This window comes from Hippoglossus hippoglossus, chromosome 13 (genome assembly GCF_009819705.1).
Source record: "Hippoglossus hippoglossus isolate fHipHip1 chromosome 13, fHipHip1.pri, whole genome shotgun sequence".
NCBI classification, from domain to species: domain Eukaryota; kingdom Metazoa; phylum Chordata; class Actinopteri; order Pleuronectiformes; family Pleuronectidae; genus Hippoglossus; species Hippoglossus hippoglossus.
Genome location: NC_047163.1, coordinates 13,867,597 through 13,893,386, shown reverse-complemented (window position 1 = coordinate 13,893,386; position 25,790 = coordinate 13,867,597). Strand labels below are relative to the sequence as shown.

Sequence of the window (25,790 nt, the reverse complement as noted above, 5' to 3'; positions counted from 1 at the left end):
CGCCACAGGCCAGGAGTTAATTGGCGGCTGCATGTTGTAACTTGTAGAGTCTCTGCACAACATCACGCCTCGGCTACTGTTCCAAAATCATGTCTGGTCCCCGGAGTGGGTCTGCGACGTGTCGATGGATGATTGAACTTGTCTGCTCTTGTCTCTCAGTCAGAGGGGACACACACAGGTTTGTACTTCTGTCTTAGTGAGGACACTCATTGGCGTAATGCATTACCTAGCCCCTTACCCTAACCTAAACCTAATGCTAACCCTAAAACCAGATCTTAACCACAAAACAGTTCATTAAATGTGGGTCAGAAAGTGAGGACTGGCCCAAATGTCCTCACTCTGCAGGTTGTAGGCTAAAAATGGTCCTCACAAAGTCATCTGTGCAAGAACACACACACACACACACACACACACACACACACACACACACACACACACACACACACACACACACACACACACACACACACACACACACACACACACACACACACCTCTGCTGGGTAACGAGGGATGAATCCACACAAATAAGCTCTTAATTAAATCAATTTACACAGCGGTTTATATGAACTATATAACACTATTATTTAGGATATTTTCGAATAACTTTTAAAGCTCCTCAGGACAGTCGGATCCCTATATGCTCCAAGGTGTAATCTAAAATCCTCCAACCAAAATTTGCCCGGACCTTACTCAAGGCAGGCAACTGATGCTGGTAACTAGGGGTGACCAGGTTTTTGCCTTCAGGACCTGGAGGCTCGTGACATTCCTGACCTGAGGGAATTAGATATTAATTATTTATACTTGTTTTAATTAACTGATGTGTTTTTAATATTTTTCTGTCATCCTTCTTATTTTTGTTTTGTCTTGTTTTGTTTTTGTTTTATTTCAATGTTTTTGTAAAGCATACCTTGTTTAGATAAGTGCTATAGAAATAGTTATTATTATATGACATTATACTCAAAGTAAATTTGCAAACAGCATGATGGAGATATTGAGATGCAAGTCTTGTATAGCTGCTGAGGATATGTATGTGTGTGTGTGTGTGATTGAGCCCTTGTGATCATGAGTCGCCTGACTGATGCTGATGACTTCTGCGTGGAATCAATTATGCAGTCATTTAAAAAGATGCTAATTTCAAAGGGCAGCTCACGCAGAGACATAAAGAGGCACGTGGTTAAAGGGGAAAAGAGGAAGTATGTGTGTGCTACTGTTTTATTTTATTGGGGTGGTTTTAAAAAGTTTTACATGATAACTTCTGAAGTGATGAGACTGAAGTGAAGAGTTGTCAGTGTGGTGAGAAAAATGAACCTTCAGACGCCTCCGGTGTTAAACAGAACTGTGAATATTAGTGATCTGGCTGTAATCACAATATACAACAAAATACAAAAGGCTGCATAATAAGACAGAGACATGCCATAGAGATAGAGATGGATGGATGAAAAGTAATTGTTCATTCCTGTTTAAACACAGCAACAGCATCAAAAATGTGATGCTCCAATTTTGGTTTTCAGCATATTATAGATCATAACAGCGTTTTTCAAACGGTTTGTCAACATATTTTGATATAATACCCATTTCTTAATTTAAAAGATTATTTAGTTAAGAGGTTGAGTAGCCTGTGTTTGGTAATCTGTCATGTCAAAAATGAATATATAGAGTGGATGATGTATATTATATTATTATATTGTATTTTATGGCAAGATATTCTATCAGCTCATCCTCACTCCAATATAAGTGCTGCCAAAGGTGACTCCCCATAGACATAAGTTAAATATTTCTTAAGTGATCCATATTTCAGTGATGAAGAGGATAAGCTAAATAAATATATAGAGAAGTCTACAATAGATGAGCTGTTCATGACAGATGTGAGAAGTTTCAACATGGAGATCTTTATTAAAGCTCAGTTTTCCATTGTACAAATGTCGTCATAGTTGAAACTGCATGCAGTGGCTTGGTTTGAGGCACATTACTAAGGAGAACGAGCATTGTTGAACGAAAATAAAAACAAAACAACAAACCCATCAGACAGATAGTTGCATAACTTAATCTTATCAATATTGCAATTAAATCCAACTACAAAATTCTATGTCTGTTATTATCAAGCTGTTTTCTATGGAGACATATGCAACGGAAACACACAAAAAGGCAGAACTGAGGGAAAACACTAATAGCAGTTAAGACAAGTTAGAGGAAAACCATTTATTTTTGAATTAGGAGTATTTTGCCACTAAAATGGGAGGGTGAGGATATGAGGATATAACAGAGGGTGAGAGGCACAAAGACAAACAGCTGGAGGCGAGATGACCAACATGTCTGAGTGAAATGTCTCTAACGGGGGGGGGGGGGGGGGTAGGGTACACTTTTTAAAACTCAGTTAAACCTGAGCACTGAATTCACTGAGGTCTAAATGACAAGACTGAAGACTAGAGATTATGATGCTGTACAGAACAGAAATTAGATGACACGATAATGCCATTCTGAGACACAGTGAACGTAATTCTAGAGATGGCAACAGACGAAGCTCTTAACCTGACCTTTGACACGACACAGTGACACACTTACGGTTAAGTTCCCACTGGATGTTTTATGCTGTTGTGCTGATCAAGCACAGAGGAATTATGGGTGAATAAAGAAAAAGAAGAAATGTGCAAAAATATGCCCCTGCACAACAAAGGGCCACCAAATAATGATGAAAAGCAATTTACACATGTGGTTATAAACTCTAATGTAATTATAATTTTGTTATTTGTCGTGTTTAGTCTTCATAAAAAGCATACATATTGCAGCATGAGGAGGAACAGTGTTATATCCTCTTTTCTGGAAACGTCAATAGTCCAGGTCGGGTCACACCAAAGAAAACAACAAAGCAAAAAAAAAAAAGAAAAACAATAGAACAGGCACAATAAACGTTACCCATCATATTAGCCTCCTGCACAGCTGCACACCAGTCATCATACTGAAGCTATTCTCATTGACGGCTGTCCACAGCAGGTACAGCGTCGTCGCCCGAGGAGCCCACAATGTTATACATAACCACGGCATTTTCTACTTTTGGCAAAACAAAAAGCTTAAAAACTGTTGATTGGTCATTCGGGTCGTCTGTGCAGGTTAACGTCCGCTCAGACAACCTTCTTCAGAGCACAGTATACAGGCAGAGAGTGAAAACGAACAAATAGAGAGGATAGTCTTTAGGCGGAGAACATTCTGACCTACGATAATACAACAAAAAACGTACGACAAAAAAAAAAGGCAGAAAACAATTGCTGAAGAGTTGCAAATCCTCCCTCCACTGTTTTTTTTTTTCCTTTTCGTCACACTATTGTTTTGCTTATTTCATATCAAGCTCATCCCGTAACCTGAGGCACAACATAAAGTCCACTTTCTGAACTTTCACAGCTTCTCGCCGCTCGCCTTTAATGGCTTTACCTCAAAAAAGGAAGCAGCAATTTTATCTTTTTGTCATAGAGAGGAAAAACACGGACCAAAAAAATAACAATACATTATCAATAACCGACATAAATCAATCCCTATCGCCAAAAAATATTAAGACCAGGGAGGAGTGGTGGGGAGAGCAGAGCGGGAGCACCTTTGCGCGTGCGCCCGTCACAGTACGGTCTGCCTTCCGTGGGAATGTTAAAGAGAGGAGGGGGAAGGGGAGAGGGGTGAGGAGTGGGGAGGAGGAAAAAGGTTGGAAGGGAGGAAGGACAGCCGAAAAGGAGGAGTTCACCAGCCCTCTCTGATATCTGTTGAGTGTGTTTTGTGCATCGTGTGTGAGTGCGTGTCCTGTCGGTGTGACGTCGTGTGGCGTTTTACTCCCACTCTGTGGTGCCCGGTGGTTTGGAAGTCAGATCATACATGACTCTGGAGATGCCTGGGATCTTCTTGATCTCATTGACCATCTTCAGCACCACCTGGGAAAATAAAAACAGATAACACTTACAAACGCCCTTTATTTAATTCTTGAGTTGATTAACGCTCAGTCCCTGGCCCTTAAGGTGGGACCCATGGCGGTAAGATGATGCCACCAACTATCGGGCAATCACTAAGAGTAAATCATTGTATACCTCCTCTGGGATGTGGTTGCCAGGCATAGCGGGGATGCCAGTCATGAAGTCGCTGGTGATGAAAGTGCGGACCACCACAGAGCGCCGGCAGGACGGCTGCTTTTGCAGTGGGTCACGGTCAAAGTGCAGGGGGGTTAGGATGACTGGCATCTGGCTGATTTTACCGGAGTAGCCTGAAAGAAAAAAAGCCGAAATTAAAAAAACGTAATGCTGCTCTGACAAATTTGTATAATTGCAATTACCAATGTGGCTTCACCTTCTAAATTAGAAATTGAAAAACTATTTCTTAAACAAATTCATGTCTCTGAATGGTGGAAAACATCTTTCCTTCTCTGTTTTAAAAAATAAATAGTCACATAGCATTTATCCATTTGACAATGCCAATGACTAAAGTCTAAATTATCTTGTTCACTTGTATTACTCCTTTACCACCTTCACTATATACTATTCCAACAGATACCGGTATAAACAACCAGCACTTGAGTCTGCATAATTTTATTGTAGTTTGAACATGAAATAATGCAGACTCAGGAGCTGGTTGTTTATACCTTTATCTGTTGGTAAGTCCGATGCCTTAATATCCATTTTACTTATGATGCCTTCACTGGGTGTCAGCAATGGAAAAAAACAGGGCTGTCAGAAATATATTACTAAAGTAAAAGTACCAGTAATATGAAGAGTGGAAAAAATGATCTTTGAAGCCATTTCAAATGGTCGTCTCACTGGAAAACTGAAAATTCATATTTGCTTTGCCTCTGGAGACGTGAAATTCCCTTTATGGGTGTAACTATGCACACAAGTGCACTTGTCGGTTTATGTATGTGGAAATATTTGATCCAATCAAAGAACTGAATGACTCTATAGAACATAACTTACATATATTCATTCAATAAAAATCCTCCCAAATAGTCTGCTATGATTCAATACACAGGACTAAATTTAAATATCTGAAGTTACTGGGACAAACACTTACCAGACTCTCTAAGAATAGAGTGAGCTACAAAGTCAGCCTGTCTGAGCGTGCTCAGAACGCCTGTGGTCAGGAAGGTTGGAGTAATGTCTGTTGGAGGCTCCTTCACGTGGGACCCAAATACATACACAACTCTGGAAAAAGAAACACATGAATACATGCATGAATGGGTCTGTCTGTTCTGCGGACTGTTGAACGTGGTGTATCACTGCAAGATTTGTTTATTACCTATTGATGCTATGGCACATGCGAGGGATGAGTCTGGACAGGAACATAAGAGATTCCCAGTGTGGAGATTCTTTACTTGTGATACCGCACACGTAACTGTAGGATCGGCAATCCCCCTGAAATAGAAAATGTTTTTTTTTAGCTTAAGTTTTCATTGAACTACAAATAAAACAACAAATAAGAAAACACAAGCCCTCAACAAATGCAGGATTAGCAATTAAGTTTCTATAAATAAATGTGTTTGTTTTCATTTCAACTAATCCCCCAGGCAGGGAAACTTCCCTGTGTTTGCAGACAGTCTCCTGTCTCCCCCACAATTTGAGGTTTATGCTAAATTTAAAACCGCAGCTTCAAACAGGAAGTGACAGGACACACCCACACAGACACACAGTCACTGACTGTGATGAGTGGGGGAGGAAAGTGGTTGTAACCACTGTTCTCTCCAAACAACACAAAAGCTCAGTATAAACAACCAGAAAGTGAGAAAAAAAATTGTAAACAGTTACAAACCGATCCCCTTGGCTGGACAAAGAATAAAACACTGAGACACCTCTATATGTGTGTGTGTCTGATGGGTAACAAAGAAGTTATAGTTTTAAGACATGAGACACTGTTTTAAGTCTTCACAGCCTTAAATAAAACATCAGCAACTCTGAAGAGATTTTAATTCTCCACATATGTAAAATTACTCAAGAAATCTCAAACAAATAAAATACATAAACCTTTAAAAGTGTATTTTTACTTGAGCCTTTAAGCTGCCGCTGTATTAGCTCTACTTTAAAATAACAAATGTATAAATGTATTCCTCTAAGTATTGTCCACATCATGGTAGAGAAGTCAACGTGAAGACCTTAAAGCCACCTTTGCAATAATGTCACTTGTCATTTATGATAGAATTTTAGATTAAATATCAAATTAAGTAGGACAGAGTCTTTGAATCTTAAACTTGTTGGTAAAAGCCATTTTACAAGGTTTTTATATGAAGATAAATATTACACTTCAGTAACGACTGAACTGTGAGTTTAACCTGAATGGCTACATTTCCATCCTTATTATTATTACCTTAGATTGTTGATTCAGTGGGATAGAGAACACACAACGTATAAATTTAGTGTGACTGGTGAGATGTGATGAGGCTGGTTACCTGGACGCCGACAGTTTTGATGGGCAGCAGGAAGGCATTGAGTGAATGAAGGCTGGTGATCTGCATGAGCTTCTCCTCTTCCTCGTCTGATATGCACGACTTGACTCTCTGCAGCAAAGTGTGGGGCTGGAGAGGAGAAACACAGAAGCTGATTGTGACGGCAGCTACCTCAAAATGTGTCACAGTTCTTTCAAATCATCAATACTTTTAATTAACACAGATAAATGAAATTTCTCCTATGAAATGTCACACGAAGCATTGAAACTGCTGAACAAAGGACTTTCAGATCAACTTTGTCAGAATATCCACAAAAACCCTGATTTCCAATGTCAAAGTAGAAATACTTGATTAAAATGTAGATAAACTCTTAACATTAAATTATTCTTCTACTGAAAAGCTTTCCTGTACCTCAGTTGTAGTGTCAGACAACCTGCAGCAAATCAAAATCTTACCAAAGCTAATGTTTAATTTCTGTTCTTCACATTTGGCCTTAATTTGACTTAGTGATAAACAAAGAATCAAAACCAAATGAGAAAAATCTCAAAACATCTCAACTATTATTAGGCTTTTCTACCATTACCATGATATAAGGCCTATGTAGCAATCTGTTAAACCAACCAGCAGAGGTTGCACATTATTAATCCTTGATTAAATGAATAGCAGCCAATGTTTTCTAGTTTGGTGTGTGGGCAGAGCTTCCACTGTAATGACTTATTTTATACAAACAGCAACTTGGTATTTCTATTTCTAGAGATTATAACTTGCCTGAGTTTCTACCTCAGAAATAAAGTCATATTTGCAAGATCACTGCAGGGAACCAGTGATTTATCAGAGCTGGACTTTCCCCCAGTCCTGCATCTGTCTTTGATTTGTCTCGATCGGCAAACGACCTCAAATATCTGATGTCAGGACATTTACAGTGTCAGCAGTTCAGAGGTGTTTTCAATAAGCAGTGATTCAGTTAATAAATAAAAATGTGCACGCGTCACTGCAAACGCTGGCCATCAAATTGATAAATCATTTTCCTCTTCCCATTAGTTGAAATTGCATGAATTGGGATTCTGTTAGAATAGTCTCCACAAACATAGGTCATCCAAATAGTCAGTACCTATTTATTTGATAGGACAGAGAGAGTCTAGTGGTGAAAGGGGGGCAGAGAGAATGGGGGGAGGCACGCAGCAAAGGACCACAGGCTGGAATCAAAATGCGGGTCGCTGCAGAGGGGCCCCATGGGGCAGCAGCTCTACCAGGTGAGCTATACACCACCCCTTCATTACACTTTCTTATGAGTTAGTGTTGTTCTGTACCTTTTTGATGCTGGCAGAGAAGTCTGTGATGATTTTGAGGATGTTGTTTGTTTCAGCAAAATCCTTACAGACATATGGTTCCTCTGCACAAATCACTCTGATGGACAAACCAGGACCTAAAAGGGAGAAAAGAGAGAGAAGCAGTTTTTAGAAAATGCAGGAGTTATTTGACAGATTTGAGTGTCTGATTGACTAAGCATCAGAGAAAGAGACAGAAAGGAGACAATGAAAAGTCAACATTGCTCAGTATTGTGTTGATAAAATTCAGTTTTGTACAGTTCTGTCAAAGCTGTAATATCATAGAAGTGTGTGTTTCTGTACTTGCCAGGGAAAGGGTGTCGGGAGACAATCTCTTCTGGTAAGCCCAGCTCCCTCCCCAGCGCTCTGACCTCATCTTTGTGGAAATCTTTCAACGGTTCGATAACTTTTCCCTGGAGGATCATAAAACAAGTGGAATCAGCACTGCAACCGTGGGGGAGTCAGGGATATGTTTGAGTTGCATAGCGTTTATGCAGAAGGGCTGAGCAAAAAGAAAAACTGTCACTTCGGTGCTGCCTTGAGTGAATTTAAATCTTTAACCATGAATTAAGAAGGAGGTCTCTTTGAAGAATAAAGGATTACAGATTAACTTTTAATAAAAGAAAGTGATGTTTACACATTTGTCATCATTCTGCCATACAAGTGTACAATCAGGGATTTACTGTCAATAGTCAGCATAATTCAAAACATCTTCATTAACATCTTAAGCTTTCAATTCACGTATGAGCTACACAGTCATTTCATTAGCTTCCAAATAGGTAATTGGGAAGTATCTTGATATAATTGTTCTAGATAATGTTTATGAGGGAGGAAGTGATGGAGATTTATGACCTTAAGCATAAGTGTAAACATCTCTGAAAGGCACAGTATTCCCATACTCATACACAGCAGCAGAACAAAACATTGTGTGAGCAGTACCTCATCTCTGAGTTTGCGGATGAGCTCGGTGTCGTTGTGGTGCGTTTTGATGACCTCCGCCTTGCCACTGGCGAGAGGAGAGGCGCTCTCGATGAGATCGGGCCTCAAGGTACCCTGGGCCAGGAAAACCTCCTCTGGCTTCAGATTCATCTCTCCTATCACTTCATTCGCCACCTGTGACAATTCATTAGGTCAGGTACAACAGTAAACTAGTGAATCACAGACAAAGAAACCATACCATATAAATGTGAAGCTGAAGAGATAATGTGATTAAAGAGGATATGTACAGTAACAAGACAGGTTAAGATTAAAATATAGCAATAATAAAAACATTATTTAGTATGTTTCATAAAATAATCGATTAAAACCTTGAACCCACTTTGACAAATGTGTCTCCAATAATTTTCCTCTTCTCCTCAGGGTTGGTGGTCATGTTCAGGGTCTTGCTGATGCGTTTCCGTGGCGTCCTGTCCTCGTCAGAGATGGGAAGGGTTGTCGTTCCATTGTAGAAGGTGTGAGCTGCGTTCACCACTGAGGAGTAACATGATGGGGGAGAGAAGGAGAGGCAGAAGACACAGGTGGGTTACGAGAGACACAAAAACACATCTAAGGCTGGTACAAATCATATGTGCTGATAATTCATTCAGTCTATCAAATGACAAAATAATATCAATTACCCACAATGGCAATACCTAGTGTAAAAGAAGCTATAATTTGATTCTAATAGGTTTCTGATTTCACTTCTTAATAAATTCCAATTAGATTAACAGCTGAAATCACAAGAGCTTATTTCATTATGTCAACAAGCTCCCATCTTGAAGTCTTTATTTAGACCCGTCAGTTCTAACTGTACCATCTCTACTTAGTCACCCACCTTTAAGTTTGATACCCAGCTTGGTGAGGGCCTCCTCCACACTCTGACTCTCCCTCTTCCTCATGAAGCCATTGTCAATGTGAACCGCGATCACCTGGTCCTGGTTCAGAGCTTTGTTGAGGAGGGCTGTGCACACTGTGGAGTCCACTCCGCCACTCAGAAGCACCTGAGGATACGTTCAGAAAAACAACATCTTTAAATGAAGATATGTGATCTTGCTCGACTGGGAACAAATTCGCCAGGTAAACACTGGACCACTTGCAAACAGTCAACAACAAAATCAAATGCAGTGTCATAATTCAGCTGTGAAAGGTGTGGTCTTCATAGTCAGCGCAGGCTGAACTGAAATTAGATGGTCTGGTCTATCAGAGGTTTTCCTATTTGCATCACCAACTTGTCCCAGCCTTACTGATGCATCACTAGCTACTTTGAGCCGCTGCACTTACTGCTGCTCAGCCACCTGAATAGCTAGCTTGTTAGCTTTGTCACTGCAGTGCAATGAATCCTGGGATAGGTTGGCCTGAGAAAGACATTTTTCTGCCACTTTTGAAGGACCCCTTGAAATGGGACAGTCTAGTCGCACCACTGTGATGACATCTGTCTTCAAATGCAGAGTACCAAGGATGTTGGCCCTGAATTTGGACACCACTAACACTTCTATTTTACCTTCACATTAACGACTACTTTTCCCAGTCATATTGTCTTAAGTTTATGTGCAGTTGTATCTATTGCCAGGGTGTAAAATAATAGGCAGTTGGAAAAGTTGACTCCTGACTGCTATGCTTCTACTTAGCTGGCTACCAACTTTTGGGAATCTCATACCCGAAATGCCACATAGTAACAAATAACAGACATACTGTTTTTGAGAAAAAAATAAAGAGGCTACATGTATTTCTAGAAATATAAATCCTGTGCCTGTTCCCTACACTCATTTATCGCCTTCATACTCCCCTGAGATGAAGCCCAGTTTGAAGCCTCTCAGGGAGTCGACTGCCTCTTTTCAGACAGAACAGGGTTTAATTTCAGAGTTTAATTGGTTCGACTTAACTTCACATGACTGCTGCTGTCACCACTTTCTGAGCAGCCAGCACAATTCACACTCAGCAACTCGGCTTTATATCCCATTGTAGGTTAAAACATGCTTCTTTCTTTTAAGTAGATCTGCCCTAAAAATGCTTTTGACACACACACACACACACACACACACACACACACACACACACACACACTCATTAAATCTGGTGCAGTTTCACTCACCAGAACTTTAGATTTCCCAACTTTTTCTTGGATTTCATTGATGCAGGTCTGCTGGCGGTTCTGTACAGTGAAGGTACTTGTGCATTCCGCAATCTCAAAGAGGAAGTTGCGCAGCATCTCCGTGCCTCGCTCTGTCAAGTCGACCTCGGGGTGAAACTGGGTCCCGTACAGCTTCTTCTGTTCGTTAGCGATCCCTATTGGGGAAAACAGAGACGTGATGACGGGAATGTAAACACTGCCACGGTCAAATTTGGGGTCTTTTAAAAATAACAACTATGTACAAGACTCAACAAACTCAAAATAGAGATTGCACATTATTCTCAAAGGTCGTGTCAGATGTAAATACATGCACACAGTCTCAGGCTTTCTACAACAAAACAAAACAAAACAGTTTTTATGCACCACAATCTGATTCTAAATTAAATTTGAAGTGTGCTCCTCACCAGCAATGATGCTCCCAGATTGGGCCACCACTTTAAAGCCATCAGCCACTTTATCCACACTGTCTCCATGGGTAAGCAGGACCAGTTCCTCCTTCTGAAGGCCTCTGTTAAGACAAACAGACACACAGACATAAGACAAAGGAATGTGGTGTATGATAGTTATGTGTGCAGTGACTGTTTTCAGGGTGTGCATTTGAGTCAAGTGTTAGAGGCAGACAGTGATAAAAGCCTTCTATTTTAGACTCCGCAGTATTTGTCTAACAACCATATGTGACTGCAGGAATGCTTCTGCAGTTTATGTAGTAAATGTGGTCCTGGGAAAAACCAGAACAAAAACTTGCTTTATCACACAACCTCATTTGTAGTGTGATGCTGTCTTCTGTGCACAGGATTCATGTTATTGTTGCACCAAGCATGTCCTCACCGATTTAATAAACTCTTACAAAGTACCAAATCAGTCATGTTCTCGGCCTGAAATATATCAGCAAATACAGATATACATTTGGCCACTGCTGCAAAAATGAACATAGCCAAACCACTGTATCTAATTGTAAAATTAAAAGGATGTGTGCGAATGGGTAGCTTCATGAGAACAATGTGCTTATTGCTTATTGTGACATATTTGTAATAGAAACTAAATTACCTGAAGAGAGAACAAGTGTTGTCCAGTCCAATACTGAACACTCCATCTTCCCGTACACTCTTTTTGTGTACTGTTCCACCAAACACTTTATTCATCATCTGTAACACACACATACACACACAGCAAAGTCAACACTTGGACACAGATCACATTTTAGTGTGATTCCAAACATTGCACAATGGCCTGCAGTTTAGAGAAATGTGCTTGAGAAGCTGCTGGTTTTAATTTTCAGGCTAGTGTGGAAAAATGAGCGAGCAACGCTCTCGTCTTCCTCAGTGAATGTCAAACTGCCCTTGTAGAAGGTGGTTAAGTCCCCTTTGGCCCAAGAGCGCTGGACAGTAGCCTGGAGTTGAGTGATAATACAGTACAGCTACTCAGAGTGAAAGCAAATACCAAAGCAAAGACCACTTGTGACTGAATCTCACTTCCAGGCACTATATGTGATCTATATATCTAATCACGTACATCATCTGACCACTTGTGATCGGATAACTCATGAAGGATGTTAATACCAGGTCTGAATGGGGTTGATGGTATCCCTTATCACTTCAACAGCTTCTCATTGCAGAATTTTACTGAATGTGTGTACACATGAATACCTGCATCCCATAGCAAATCCCAAGGACAGGCTTCCCAATGGTGAATATGGCAGGGTCAAACCAGGGGGCATCTTCTGCATACACAGAGGCTGGACCTCCTGAAATAATAATTGCCCTGAGGAGGTTGTGAGAGAGCGTTAACGATAAAGTCAAAATGTACAGCAAAACATTCATATTGACAGGACAGTGCAATAACAATGCTAGAAAGAAAAAAAAAACATCTGTGGTGCATGGCAGGTGCCTCAAATGCTCACCTGTATCCCTGTTCTCTGAGAGCAAAGGCCGGGGTCTCTAGAGGGAGGATCTCGGAGCGTACACACAGCTCTCGCACCCTTCTGTCGATCACCTTGCCATACTGGGCCCCGGCATCCAGGATCGCCACCGCCCCCTCGCATGACCCATTTTGCTCTGTGCTGCTGATCTCCAGCTGTTGACACACACAATCAGGAAGGAAAAAAAACACACACAAACTGTTATGTTTACAGTGCTGGAGGTGTGTGTGAACGCCCAATGTCACTTCTGCACACTTGTGTTTACCAGGTGACAGGACCTCGACAGGGACACACAAATATAGTTTTAACGATCTCCTTAACAATTTGGTGGCATCACAAGGTAGCCCATTCCCTCTACTCTTCACTGTTGCACCTCTGCCCCCCCCTTCCCCATGGCAAATGGGACTCAATAAGGCTTAACACAATTATGGACATGTGAGCTACAATACAGACCGTCACTCATGTGGAGTGCTGCAGTCATTCATCCCATCAGCAGCATCACATGAAACCCACCAATTAGTCAAAGCGCCTTATCACGGTATACTGTTCCTCTCCCCTCTCTGCGTGTACGGGTGTTATTTCATAAGCCTATGCGGAAATCAAACTATTCCTAACACAGGCTATGCGGGGTCAGATCATTGATAGGAAGTGCCTTTACTTTAAGTGTGTAGACGAGGACTGCGAGACAGAATCCCACGTGGAGCTGGGAAACACTTCCGCCATTGACATTTCTAAAAACAACTTTGATTGCGCACCTCGGATGCAAAGTCTAAAGTGTCGTAAAGCTCTTAAAACAACGCGTCATCAAGCACAGTGACTGTTGAAAAACAACCAGGAGGAAACCCAGAGCAAACTTTACCGAGTCAGCTGGTAACACAGCAGCAGCTCAGGTTGTCAGACCGGTAACCCCCTACTCATACTAGCTTAGAAGCGACGTAGGCAAACATTTCCGTTTACGTTAGCCTAAAGTTAGCTCAAAAAAGAAATTAGCTTGCCTTCTAAACAGCTTTCGCAATGCATGACAGGCTTCTATAACCACTGTCATTGCAAAATTGCGGCTACGCGGCTATTAGCTAGCAGGCGAACCGCCCGCGTAGCATGCTAGCTCGCGGATAGTATAAACAGGACGAGTTAGCATTAGCCTGTTAGCTCAAGTTAGCGTAGCCATGCTAAAGCCCACGCGGTGCTTGGAGGCAGATGGTCTTAGAGGGACAAGAGAAAGGCGTCCGCTCCCCGAGGAGACATGTGTCACGGCTTATATTTGCGCTAAACACCGCGGACCTATGTCCTGTCCGGTACGTTAGCATAGCCACGAGCAACATGTCCATGTACCGCTGCAACAGGCGCACAACAGGGTGCTGGGTGCTGCTCAGCGCTGCTGGCAAACGTTACATTCCCTCCTTAACTTTTCCCCCCCGGAGGTGCACACAGGCCGGGACTAACCGGGCGAGTGGGTACACCGGACACTCGGTGTCCTAACGCCAAGTGAACCCGGGCTGCCCGGTACCGGACACTCCCCGCTGCTACTGACCTTGCTCTCTCCGTTGCACAGAGCCATGGAGGACTGAGTGCTGTGTTGTGGAATGAGCTCTCCCCCTCGCCTCGGTGTCCCGGGTCTCACACACTGACACACAGAGAGAGAGAGACAGCTACCGGTTCGCTCCTGGCTCAGCACGCCGACTACTGCTGCAGCGGCAGATTGGAGCGTGTTGTTGAGAGGCCGGGCTGTCACAGTGTGGGCTCCTCTTCCTCCTCCTCGGGCTGAAGAATCAGCTTCACTGTGGGATCTCACCAAATAAATGTGCGTGTGTGTGTGTGTGTGTGTTTCATGGGAGGAGCGCAGAGTAAAATGTGTCGAAAATGAAAGTGGAGGGAGTGAGTGGCCTCGTGAGGGCTGAGACAGACCAGGAGGATGTCACTGATCAGACATGAGTGGTTTCTGCTACTGGACGTTTCATTAAATGTGAGATGTTTTTACAGTGAAGTGATTGTCACAGACACACCAGGGGGGGGTCTCCTATAGACCCCTGCCACTCCCTAACCCCCCATAGTCAAAGGTTACCAAAGCAAAACGAGAATTATTATTATTATTATTAGAGAGACTTACTCTACCTTAGCCAGAGTTACTACTTGCCTAGCGCTATCCTTAACCTTAACCTAACTTGAACCTACATTTAACTTAATCCTATCCTTTAACTAAACCTAATTTTAACGTAGTCTGAATTCTTAACCTTCACCAAACCTAAACCTAACCTTATCCTCAACCAAACTTTAACCGTAACCTAACGTTCAAATAAACCTAATCTTAACTAACTTTACAACATGTCCTCACCATAGAATTACATTATTTACGTTATGGGGACTTGATTTTTGCCGCTATAAGGAAAACAAGTGTCCATAATGTGTCTGAGTAAACAGATTTACGTCCCAACATGAGTAATACCTGGACAATACACACACACACACACACACACACACACACACACACACACAAGGTCACATTTAAACTCAAGAAGGGCCCCACCTGAAGATCAAAAGGCTGTGAGCTGCATGGCTCATATCGGGGGTCAACATTTCTGCCATGTGGTTTGGGGCCTGAACAAGGTGATCAGTAAAATCTATTCTAAATCCACCAGGTTTATAATATACAATATTCTCTGAAAACTCAACTGAGAAAATGCCTGTATTTAAACATGGGAATGTCAGTTGTTGGCTTAGCTATAGGGAATTAAATACAGTATTTAAGTATTTAATTAGTCCTGCTCATTTACCTAAGGATGCACTAATACAAAGACGAGTATTACAGGAACAGGTCTATCTTATAGTTACCATAGTCCCACAGTACATTACGTTGACATATCACCTAACCTGAGTGTCCACCCTCAGATGCACGAGTGTCAGGCAGAGTCAAACACCCTCAGGCAGAGGCAGCGGGTATGTGTGAAGAGCGTCCCGTACTTTAACACGTCTGCTGTACTGTACGTTCCAGCTGTGAGAGACGCTGAGGTCTTCATCACTTCACAAGTCTTGTTCAGACAGCTTTAATTACAGCAGACAGTAAGTTACCTTCAGCGTCATTGGTTACATGTGTTTTTCCGGGTCATCTTTGACAATTTTTCCATTAAACCCTCTTTGTTTGGGTTTAAATGGTGTAGTCTCAACTTGTTTAATATGTCATTTAAGGTATTTGGACCCATAGACCCACACAGGTGTAACTGATAGGTCTTTTACACAGCAGACATTTTGGATCATCACTGGGGTGAGATATTATATCATTATGTGGGAAATGTAATGAACAGCACTTTACAACTACAAGAGTTATTGCCATGGCTATAGAAAACTGTCATGTCTGATTGGCTGGTATGTGTCCATCAAAACTGGTGAAACTTAACTATAGTGCACCAAGAATATTAATATAACCTTGCAACAGTGCTTCTTCACTTAAACGCTGGTTTTAACCATGAGCACGACCAGATTAATCAACCTGGCGACTATAAATAGGGGGAAAAAAACTGTGGGCCCCTGTTGACCTTCTGTTCATTTATTCAAGGAATATGGGCCATATATGCACAAGGCCCCTCTCTAAGACAGGTAGATGGGTTTATATTGTACTATTATTGATATATGCTTCTTATTTTTCTATTAATCATAATACCTCAATGGAGACATTTTTAATAATGGGTCTCGCAGTTTTCATTATTATCCCTGGTGCCCATGTAGTCAATCGGGTTTATTGCCGGATTTTAAAAATAATTGTAAAGCAACAATTCAGTTCTCAAATGTGTATATTTACGGGTTTTCTCTTATCCCTAATTTAACATTATTAGGTGTTTGACAGTTTGTCAGAAAAAGGGACCAAGATGGTTGGGCACATGGACACAATGGTCCCTCCGGCTAACGCTAATTATATGTTTTTTTTTTATGTTTTATACTGCACTGTTTCTTTTTTGCACATTGGCCTGTGGGAAACCCCATTACGTTCAGCCGTTTACTGTGTATGTGGATGAATGACAATAAAGTTGACTTGAAAACCAGATGTATGACGATGTTAACTTGGGTAATAAGGAATGATGATAAACACATAATCTATACACTGTAAAATCAATCAGTTAGTAAAGAAGGGTCAAAAGTCTATACAGGGCTGGTATATACCCATTTACACTCACATTCATTCCCACTGAAAAGTTTGAGTCCTCAGTTTACCTAACCTGCCTGTCATTGCACTTGAGGAGGAAGTCGTGGGAGAGCGTGTTTACTCTGCACAGAAAGGCCCTGGCCGGAGCAGAGTTCAAGCCCAGAACCTTCTTGCTGTGAGTCAACAGTGCCAACTACTGCACCACCGCGCCGCCCCTAAATCACTATATATAGACCCAAACTATCCTGAGGCAATTGCTCTATATGACAGATTATTAATCCAGCCTCCAAAACAAGTTAAAAATACGATTGATATTCCTGGAATGATGTGAATACGGCTTTTTAGCACAGCTCCACTGCCACAAGAGCAATATAGTATAGACTCCAGCAGCATCCTGATATGAGGTCAAATGGAAGGTGAATTATTTGTCTTCTGTGTTGGGACACTCACAAAGACCCTCTGCTTCACTGTGCTCCTCTCGTCACATGCCGATCAGACCAATAATGCTTGTGTGTTGTCACATGCCATCTGTGAGGATAAGCAGCTTCACGTGCACTCATAGAAACCACAAGGCAGAGCATGCAGTCATTCATTACCTCTAAGTAAAATGTGGTGTAATGGGTGCGTCATGACCCGTAATAAAAGAGGTATTGATCCAGGAGGCTGCAGCACAGTTTTTGGACAAGATAGGTGGGGTGGTTATAGAAAATTTAGATCCATTACTTTCCTCTTGATATCAAAGTGACATTTTTTAGGATTATTTTGTACACCTCAATTTGACACAGATCTCAAACAGGGACAACAAGCACATAAACAAATATTTCACATTTATTCACGCAAACATCAGGGTATAGAACAAGCATGCTTGACTTAACATTTACTAATATATTGACTGATGCAAACAACGACCGGTCCATACAGAAAAATGTATATCAATAACATTTCAACCTATTGATCACAATTGACTTCATGTAGTTTAACCACTAGGCTCCAAAACTATCCTGAGACAATTGTGACTTCTTTGTTTGGACAAGACAATTGTGCAAGTATTTATGATATTAAAAAAAGATGCTATTATTTTGGTAGACTTTAAATAACGATGAAGGAAATATTAAATATAAAAAACAAGAAGACTCATAAATGCTCTTTCTCTGTTTTAATTGTCATGTGAATAATACACAGATGAAAGGATCTAGTGTATCTTACACACACTGCTTTGACTGAGGTGTGTGTTTTGTGGAACTGATATTTCCTCTGAAGATACGAGCTGTATTGATCATGGAGTAAAGTGAACTTTAAACTGCTCTTTATTGATTAAAAAAAAATGGTATTGCTTGCTGTTTGTGCAGGCTGGCAGTTTACAGTGGTGAAATAAGTACATCAAGAAGTGTAAGTCAATGTTGAGGTAGACTGTTACTTCATTTATCGGACAGCTGTAGCTATGAGTTACTTTAATGCACCAGCAGTCTTTAGATTTCTAGTTTGATTTTAACCATGGACAAACACTCACTACAGACGAGTTTGAGTGTCATGGTAATAAATGAATATATAACAGTTTATTTGTATTTGGTTGAAGGATATCAGCCTAGGTTTTGTTGTGGAAGTCAGTGGAGATATTAGAGAGTAGAAATATCCAGTCTGGATATGTCTCCGACCTCCATCCAACTGAATGAGGTTTTTTCTGATCTCTGAGGCCTAGTCATGTGAGGATTAGATGTTAGTATGAAGCTCCCTCTGCTGGGGACATGAGGAGAGACAGAGTGTCCCTGTGAGTCCAACAGCTCCTGTCAGGAAGTCTACATCCCTGCGACCGAAGTGTGCAGAGCAGTGTGAGGTCAGCAACAGGAGCTGTTTATCCTCAAGTACAATGATCCATTAAGTAGGACAGGAAACAGACTGAATACACTGATGTTACTTTAGCAGTGCAAAATGATTTTAACTGAGCTAGTTTGACCTGGTCCTCAACGCTGTCCCTCTGTCCATGTCTCTAAAAGGCTGCTGGCAGCAGGAGAAGGCCGAGGGAGCGGGACTTGCACACACGCGCACACACACGCGCACGCACACACACAAAGAAGGGTCCACCGGCCATATATCAAGCGGAACACATCTTCCTCGTGTATTGACACGTCAGCTGTAGGTGCCGGACACATTTGAGCGTCGGACCAGCCGCTCATCCTCAGTCCGCCGTGTTGCTGCCACAGGCTGATGCTCGCCGGCTGAAGTGTCACGGTAGAAATCTCCCCGGTTGTTTATCATCGGTGTTTACATGCTGCGACTGAAGGATCGTAGAATACGTGAGTAGTGTCCGGCTGAGCTGCTGCTTTGTTGTTGTGTTTGCTGCTCCGACATGTTGTCATCACCTCCAGGTAGGTTTCACTCTCTTTCCCCCTTTGTTCGTCTGCTACGTACAGTCCCCCTCATGTGATATAATGTCATTTGATCTTTTGCTATGGAGTGTATTTGTAATTTAGGTATATTTATATTTGCCCATTATTGTGAAATATGGTCCTTGCTGGTCGTTTGAAGGTTACAGTTGATAACTGACAGGTAAATTTATTCATTTATAATATCTCCTCCATCTTGTTGTCAGCAGGATAAGTGGAGAAATATATATCTATTGATTATTGATATTATAATTATACGCAATCCTATTTATTCAAAATGATCTTGCAATTGTATGTAAATGTTTGTAATGAATAACCAGACTGTTTTAACATTATGTATTGTGTTCTTTATGACTGTGCTTCCTAAAAATATAATGGCTGTAATGTCTGCTAACTAACTGAAACTATGACTATTAACAATCTGTTTAGTCGTTTCAATAATTCTCTCTCATCCATCTTTTAGACTTGCTGAGGACACAGCTGGTTTGATGTCCGCTGCTCCAACATGGAGCCTTCAGACGTGATCGCACACAAGAACGGACGGCAGAGGAAGCTGGCAGGTTCCGCCCCCGCAAATGTAAACATTGGGGACCTGAACAGAGGAGAGATGAGTGGCTCTGAGCCGGAAGAAGAGGACGAGGCGGAGGGTCTTATCAGAGGGTCGGATTCAGAGAACAGGAGGCACGCAACCCGGCCGGGGATCCGTGGCGAGTTGGGCAACGTGTCGCTTCTTCTGTTTCTCTACGTGCTCCAAGGGATTCCTCTGGGACTGGCCGGCAGCATTCCACTGATCTTACAGGGCAAAAATGTCAGCTACAAAGATCAGGCCTTTTTCAGCTTCGTCTTCTGGCCGTTTAGTCTCAAACTGCTCTGGGCTCCACTGGTGGATGCTCTTTACTTCAGCAGGTTTGGCAGAAGGTAAGAAAGATACATATTTACTGTTTACTGTATCTCCAGGCATTTTACGTTTGTAGACATGCACTACCCCAGGCGATACCGTGACCCGAATGACTGCGAATCTTCACACATATACTGTTTAAATGTTTTAGTTTGTACAGCATCTGTGTCCTGATCATTTACCTGCACCTATCTCTTTCCTCTGTCTCTGCAGAAAGTCCTGGCTGGTGCCCACACAGTACATGCTGGGCCTCTTCATGCTCTACCTGTCTGGAACTGTCGAAGCACTGCTGCAGAGCGAGGGAGGACCAAAAGTGGGGATACTCACTGCAGTGTTCTTCATGCTTGCCTTCCTGGCAGCCACACAGGTAGACCATTATAAACACTGACACAGACACACATGAAGAGAGATACATACTGTAGATAGTAGGGCTGGGCAGTTAACTGAAAATATATAGAAAGCGACATTGATAACCTCTAACTGACTTAAAGGTTCAGTGTGTAGAATTTGGTGACATCTACTGGTGAAGTTGCATGTTGCAGCTGAATACCCCCTCACCTCACCCTCACCTTCCAAACTTGAAAGAGAACCCTTCAGTTTTCATAAAAACTCCAAAGGTGTTTAGTTTGTCCAGTCTGGGCTACTGTAAAGAACATGGCGGCCTCCATAGGCAGGACCTGCCCCTTGTTGTAAATTCAAAGTATTATTTTATATTTAATTTCTGCCAATAGATCCACTTCAGCTAAATCTTACACACTGAACCTTTAATCTGGCTTATGCCAGTTAATCCGGTTAATACATTCCCCAATGCGTGCATTCACGAACTGTTGGGTTTCTGCCACGATCATTTTGCTGCAGCGGCCGGATACCTCGTACCGTGCAGCATATCCTCCCTCCTCACTCGCCATGTTAACCACAAACACTAATCAGAAGTTATTAGGAAACATACAGTACTTGAAGTTTACTTTGAGTTTGTTTGATTCGCTCTAGAGTTTATGAGACACGGATTTAATCAAAAAAAGTGAAATAATTTATTAATCGTTAATTAATCGAGGTAAACGTTTGAAATCGTGATATTGTCATAAGTCATATCGGCGAGCCCTAGTAGATAGTTTATTTTCTTCATCCTTCAGTTGCTCTGCCTTTTCTGTCTCCAAGGATATAGCTGTGGATGGCTGGGCCCTGACCATGTTGTCCAGAGAAAATGTGGGTTATGCATCTACATGCAACTCTGTAGGTCAGACGGCTGGATACTTCCTGGGGAACGTGCTCTTTCTGGCTCTGGAGTCTGCTAATTTCTGCAACAAGTACCTCAGAGTGGAGCCAAAGGACACAGGCATCGTGACCTTGTCAGGTATTTTCTATCCCTGACCTGCTAAAAAGATGAATAATAATGTTTGTTACAGTTTCCAAGATGATCAGTTAAATATCGTAATTTCTGCTGCTTTCTATTGCTCCACTGCAGACTTCTTGTTTTTTTGGGGAGTGGTGTTCCTGATTTCCACAACGCTGGTGGCCGTTTTTAAAAGGGAGAATGCGCACGGCAAAGGAAAGAGGAGAGTCCAACAGGAGGCGACAAAGGGGGTTTTGGAAACCTACAAGTTGCTCTTCACCATTATCAAGATGCCCACAGTCTTCACATTTTGTGCCCTGCTTCTCACTGCTAAAGTACGTTACCATTTTTGAAATTATCTAATAATGGGGGGGGTGGTGGTTTGGCCTTTACTTGACAGTCAGCACTGGAGGTGACATGCAACAAAGGTCCCCGTCCACAACCACACCACGCTTTTGTCAGTTATGTGACATTTGCTGTAACCGCACCGTGTAAATATTTATCGTGATAAATATTCGGTTTACCTTAGCAAACTGTGAAGGCGTTGGCCTTGCATACTTGCTTCTTAACATGAATATCCTCTGTGAGTTAAACAAACAAACTCTCTGTGTCTCAGATCGGCTTCTCTGCAGCAGATGCGGTGACAGGTCTTAAGCTGGTGGAGGCTGGAGTTCCCAAGGAGCAGCTGGCACTGCTGGCGGTGCCTATGGTGCCTCTGCAGATTCTTCTACCAGTCATCATCAGTAAATACACAGCAGGGCCCCGACCGCTGGACATCTTCTATAATGCCTTTCCTTTCAGGTACTAACGCGCGATTGAGAACATACACACATTCAATAAACTAAAAGCTAACAGAGTGTTGTGATTGCAGGTTGCTCATAGGCCTTGAGTATGCGCTGCTGGTTTGGTGGACGTCCAGTGTAAAACAAGACGGAGGGTTCCCTGTTTACTACTACACCATCGTGCTGTTCAGCTACGCATTGCATCAGGTGCAGTATTCCTCTGTTAATACTAACAAGTATATTATCCCCCTTCTCTCTTTTTTCTCCCTTTATTCCAGTGTTGGATATAGTTTTTCCAAATCATGCACAACACCAATGTTGATGTTCTTATTAAGACCTGTACTTTTCCTAATATCAGTCATACAACTTCAGCTAGAAATTCTAGTTGCCATCAGGTTATCAGGAGCAATAAACCATTCAACCCAATGTTCATCTAAAACAAAAGTTTCCCGTGTTTTTACCCCAGGTGGCGTTGTACAGTATGTACGTGGCCTGCATGGCCTTCCACGCCAAAGTGAGCGACCCCCTCATCGGCGGGACGTACATGACTCTGCTGAACACAGTCACTAACCTCGGAGGGAACTGGCCGTCCACTGTGGCTCTGTGGATGGTGGATCCACTGACCTCGAAGGTGTGTCAGGGGGCCATCGAGCAGAGCTGTGGCTCCCCAGAGGAGGCAGGGGTGAGTGAGCAGGGGGAGAGGATGAAACTGTCAGGAGGGATGTTAACACAGGACCTGACTGTATGTCCTAATCTAAAAAGCCTAAACTGACTCTTCTTCTTCCTTTTCCCTCTTCCCATCTCCAGCTGTGCGTGAAGGAAGGCGGTGCTTGTGTGACGACACTGGACGGCTACTACGTGGAGTCGGTGGTTTGTGTCGTGATTGGTTTAGCCTGGTGGCTGTGGTTAGGGAAGAAAATGAGACGGCTGCAGGAAGAGAGCCCCGCCTCATGGAGGTGCAGAATCAACAAGTGACGTTGCTCACTTATATCATCAACACCACAGACTCTTCTTGATGCACTGTACCTCTGCATCCTCTCCTTCAAAAACAGCAGAGCTCTGGAAATAGTCATTCCATCCACGTTCCGTCTGACTCATATTCAGCTCGGTCCTGCTTTAGCTGCTACGTTCAGAAAACCGTTTCTCAACTCTGCCAGCGTGAGGCACGTAAATCTGAAGAAAAGCACCGTTGTGACGTGGTGGTTAAAAACCCCTTTTGGTCATCACTCATGTTAACTGCAGCTGTAATAGTGTCCTGGAAACATCCAGGCTGGTCAAGAACCTTTGTAGAAAGTTTAAAAATAGTTTTTTCTGTCAAACCACAATCTGCTACTTGAATATAGCTTTACCAAACCAGAGCTGGGTCAAAGACTGACTTCCTTTTTCTGTTTTAACTTGCATGAATTACCAGATGGTTGGATTTGCACATTTTAAACCTCTAAAGAAGAACGGCAGCAAAAGTATGTTATTTATATTTGGGCCCTTGGATATTTAGAAAGTAATTTTAGTAAACTCAACACACTCCCCTTGGACAATAGTTGTTTATTCGGTATTCAAGGATAACACAGGGAATATGTAGCGATGCACTGTGTTGTCCATTCCCATAAAGTCTCCACACTGTTTTTTACATGGGGAGATTCTCTGCTGGGACCTTTACGCACACCGTCAATCTATTACAGCAAAAGGTGAATGTGCAGTGACTCTGATAGTCTCTTATCTGCAGCCTCACGTTGGTATTTAGGCCATAGTATCAGGAGTACTATAATACATACCTATATATAATAAGACATGTATGTAAAGGTTTTTGAGATACTGTGTGTTCTTGTCTCAAACTATCTGATCTGTCATTGTACCGTCAAATTGACCCGTCTGGTAATCCACGCAAGTTTAACCCTGAGTGAAGAAGAATCACTTTAGTTGTTTAATTTAGATCAGATTTTTAAATAATGAGTATTTAAATGTTGTTGTTTTTTTTCTCTGAAGTTCTTTGTGCCTTGTGTAGCTGATCAATGTGTCTTTACTTTAAAGACCATCCAGCAACAACAAGCTGGGTGACCTGTGGTTGAAGATCAAGGCAGGGATTATTAGTTCTATATGGTTTGAATATTATTATGTGGTTGAGTTCATATACTGTTGTTTTTTCGATTACGCAAAAAAGCTCCACTGCTTTCATCATTCTTTTCTTTTTACATACTCCTGTGTGTGAGCACACATTCATTATGAAGAGTTTAATTTGCACAGTGATATATTCATAATATAAAACCAGTGTCACAGATGGTTAAATGACCTGAGATGTGTGAAATATTAAATGATTTTTGTATCTTTTATTTTCCCAAATTTCCCTTGAATCTGCTTGGTTATAGGACCAATTTAGATCGTTAATATTGGACGCTGCTGTATTTACCTGTTCAAACATGTTGGGCAGGATTATTCATAAACTACTGAAATGATTTTGACTGAAAGTTTTGTGGAGGGCTGGGTCATGATCCAAGGAAGAACCCATTTAATGAATTATAATTTATTTCTTTAACATGGCGAGATTGTCGTTTGCCTTGGAAGCGTTATGTGCTGTCCGATTGCACTTCTAGTTGGTAATGATATTCGGGAATTTGGGGGGTTTTCATTTGTTGTTTAAAAAATATGAAGTACAATGAATTTCTTGCTCACAAAACAATCCAGATCCCAGACCAGCAGTCTCATAAGCAAACGCTCGGCTTAGATGTTTTCATAAAATTGTACATAGATCTGATTGTTACAGTATTTTCTCTAAAGCCAGCGTAGATGTGAGGGTAATTTTTTTACTCATTTAGTATAGTTCCTGATTTCTTAAATTTACTTTGTGAACAGCCGGTTAAAGGTCAAACAGTTCTGAATTAAAATAAAATGGAAAATGTTTATTGGGCCTTAAATGCTCATTGTGCCAGATCATCACTGTAATATGATAACAGCTCATCCTCAGAGCCTTTCTGCAATTGACAGGGCAATATGTTTGTTTTGATTCTTTTTGACAGTAGATAGTTTGTATGTTCTTCATCATAGACATTTAAAGACTGGGGTTCCATATTCGTCTGCTAAATTGGCTTTTGAATTGCTGTTATTTCAGCCACTGAAAATTCTGTGTTTTTTATTTCAGCTTCCTCATCACACATTCATTACAATGAATCAAAATCCCCCAATCATAAAAGAAAACAGGGTGACAAAGTAAAATCTGCTGTTATAATGAATGTAAAGGTCTTAACCATTCATATGATGCAATATTGATTTTAAATAAATCTGAATATAGATGATTACCTGCTTACACAAAAGACACAATGCACTTTGTATTTTTTTTAAACATTTTATTATAATTTTCCTTGCTTTTCAGGAATTCTAAAATGTCCCTCCTAAACAAGTAAATGCTGATGCAAGAGGCTTTATAAATGTTGCCTCCAACTTTTTGGAGAATTTAACCCCCACAACTGCAGACAGTGACCAGATCAACTGGTGCCACAGACTCC

General features: G+C 41.7%; 2 protein-coding genes across 4 annotated transcripts; one reads left to right on the top strand and one right to left on the bottom strand.

Annotated features, from left to right (window-relative positions):
• Nucleotides 1-1,869: 1,869 nt before the first annotated feature.
• Nucleotides 1,870-14,721, bottom strand: gmps (guanine monophosphate synthase). Of its 2 annotated transcripts, none has more exons than XM_034603538.1 (16): nucleotides 14,293-14,721; nucleotides 12,744-12,916; nucleotides 12,490-12,604; nucleotides 11,891-11,988; nucleotides 11,248-11,351; nucleotides 10,805-10,998; nucleotides 9,548-9,713; nucleotides 9,053-9,204; nucleotides 8,674-8,847; nucleotides 8,042-8,147; nucleotides 7,717-7,832; nucleotides 6,410-6,535; nucleotides 5,266-5,381; nucleotides 5,041-5,171; nucleotides 4,068-4,240; nucleotides 1,870-3,914 (listed from the first exon to the last, which is right to left on the bottom strand). In XM_034603538.1, the coding sequence occupies exons 1-16, from the start codon at nucleotides 14,317-14,319 to the stop codon at nucleotides 3,813-3,815; spliced, it is 2,073 nt and encodes a 690-aa protein (XP_034459429.1). In that variant the 5' UTR covers nucleotides 14,320-14,721; the 3' UTR covers nucleotides 1,870-3,812. The 2 variants fall into 2 exon arrangements, with proteins under 2 accessions (XP_034459429.1, XP_034459430.1); XM_034603539.1 differs by lacking the exon at nucleotides 14,293-14,721 and adding an exon at nucleotides 13,215-13,650.
• Nucleotides 14,722-19,019: 4,298 nt separating this feature from the next.
• Nucleotides 19,020-24,618, top strand: slc33a1 (solute carrier family 33 member 1). 2 transcript variants are annotated; one of them, XM_034604037.1, is made up of 9 exons: nucleotides 19,020-19,190; nucleotides 19,744-20,198; nucleotides 20,392-20,545; nucleotides 21,337-21,532; nucleotides 21,644-21,846; nucleotides 22,128-22,312; nucleotides 22,383-22,500; nucleotides 22,760-22,975; nucleotides 23,101-24,618. In XM_034604037.1, the coding sequence occupies exons 2-9, from the start codon at nucleotides 19,786-19,788 to the stop codon at nucleotides 23,266-23,268; spliced, it is 1,653 nt and encodes a 550-aa protein (XP_034459928.1). In that variant the 5' UTR covers nucleotides 19,020-19,190; nucleotides 19,744-19,785; the 3' UTR covers nucleotides 23,269-24,618. The 2 variants fall into 2 exon arrangements, with proteins under 2 accessions (XP_034459928.1, XP_034459929.1); XM_034604038.1 differs by having other exon boundaries at nucleotides 19,029-19,262.
• Nucleotides 24,619-25,790: the final 1,172 nt, after the last annotated feature.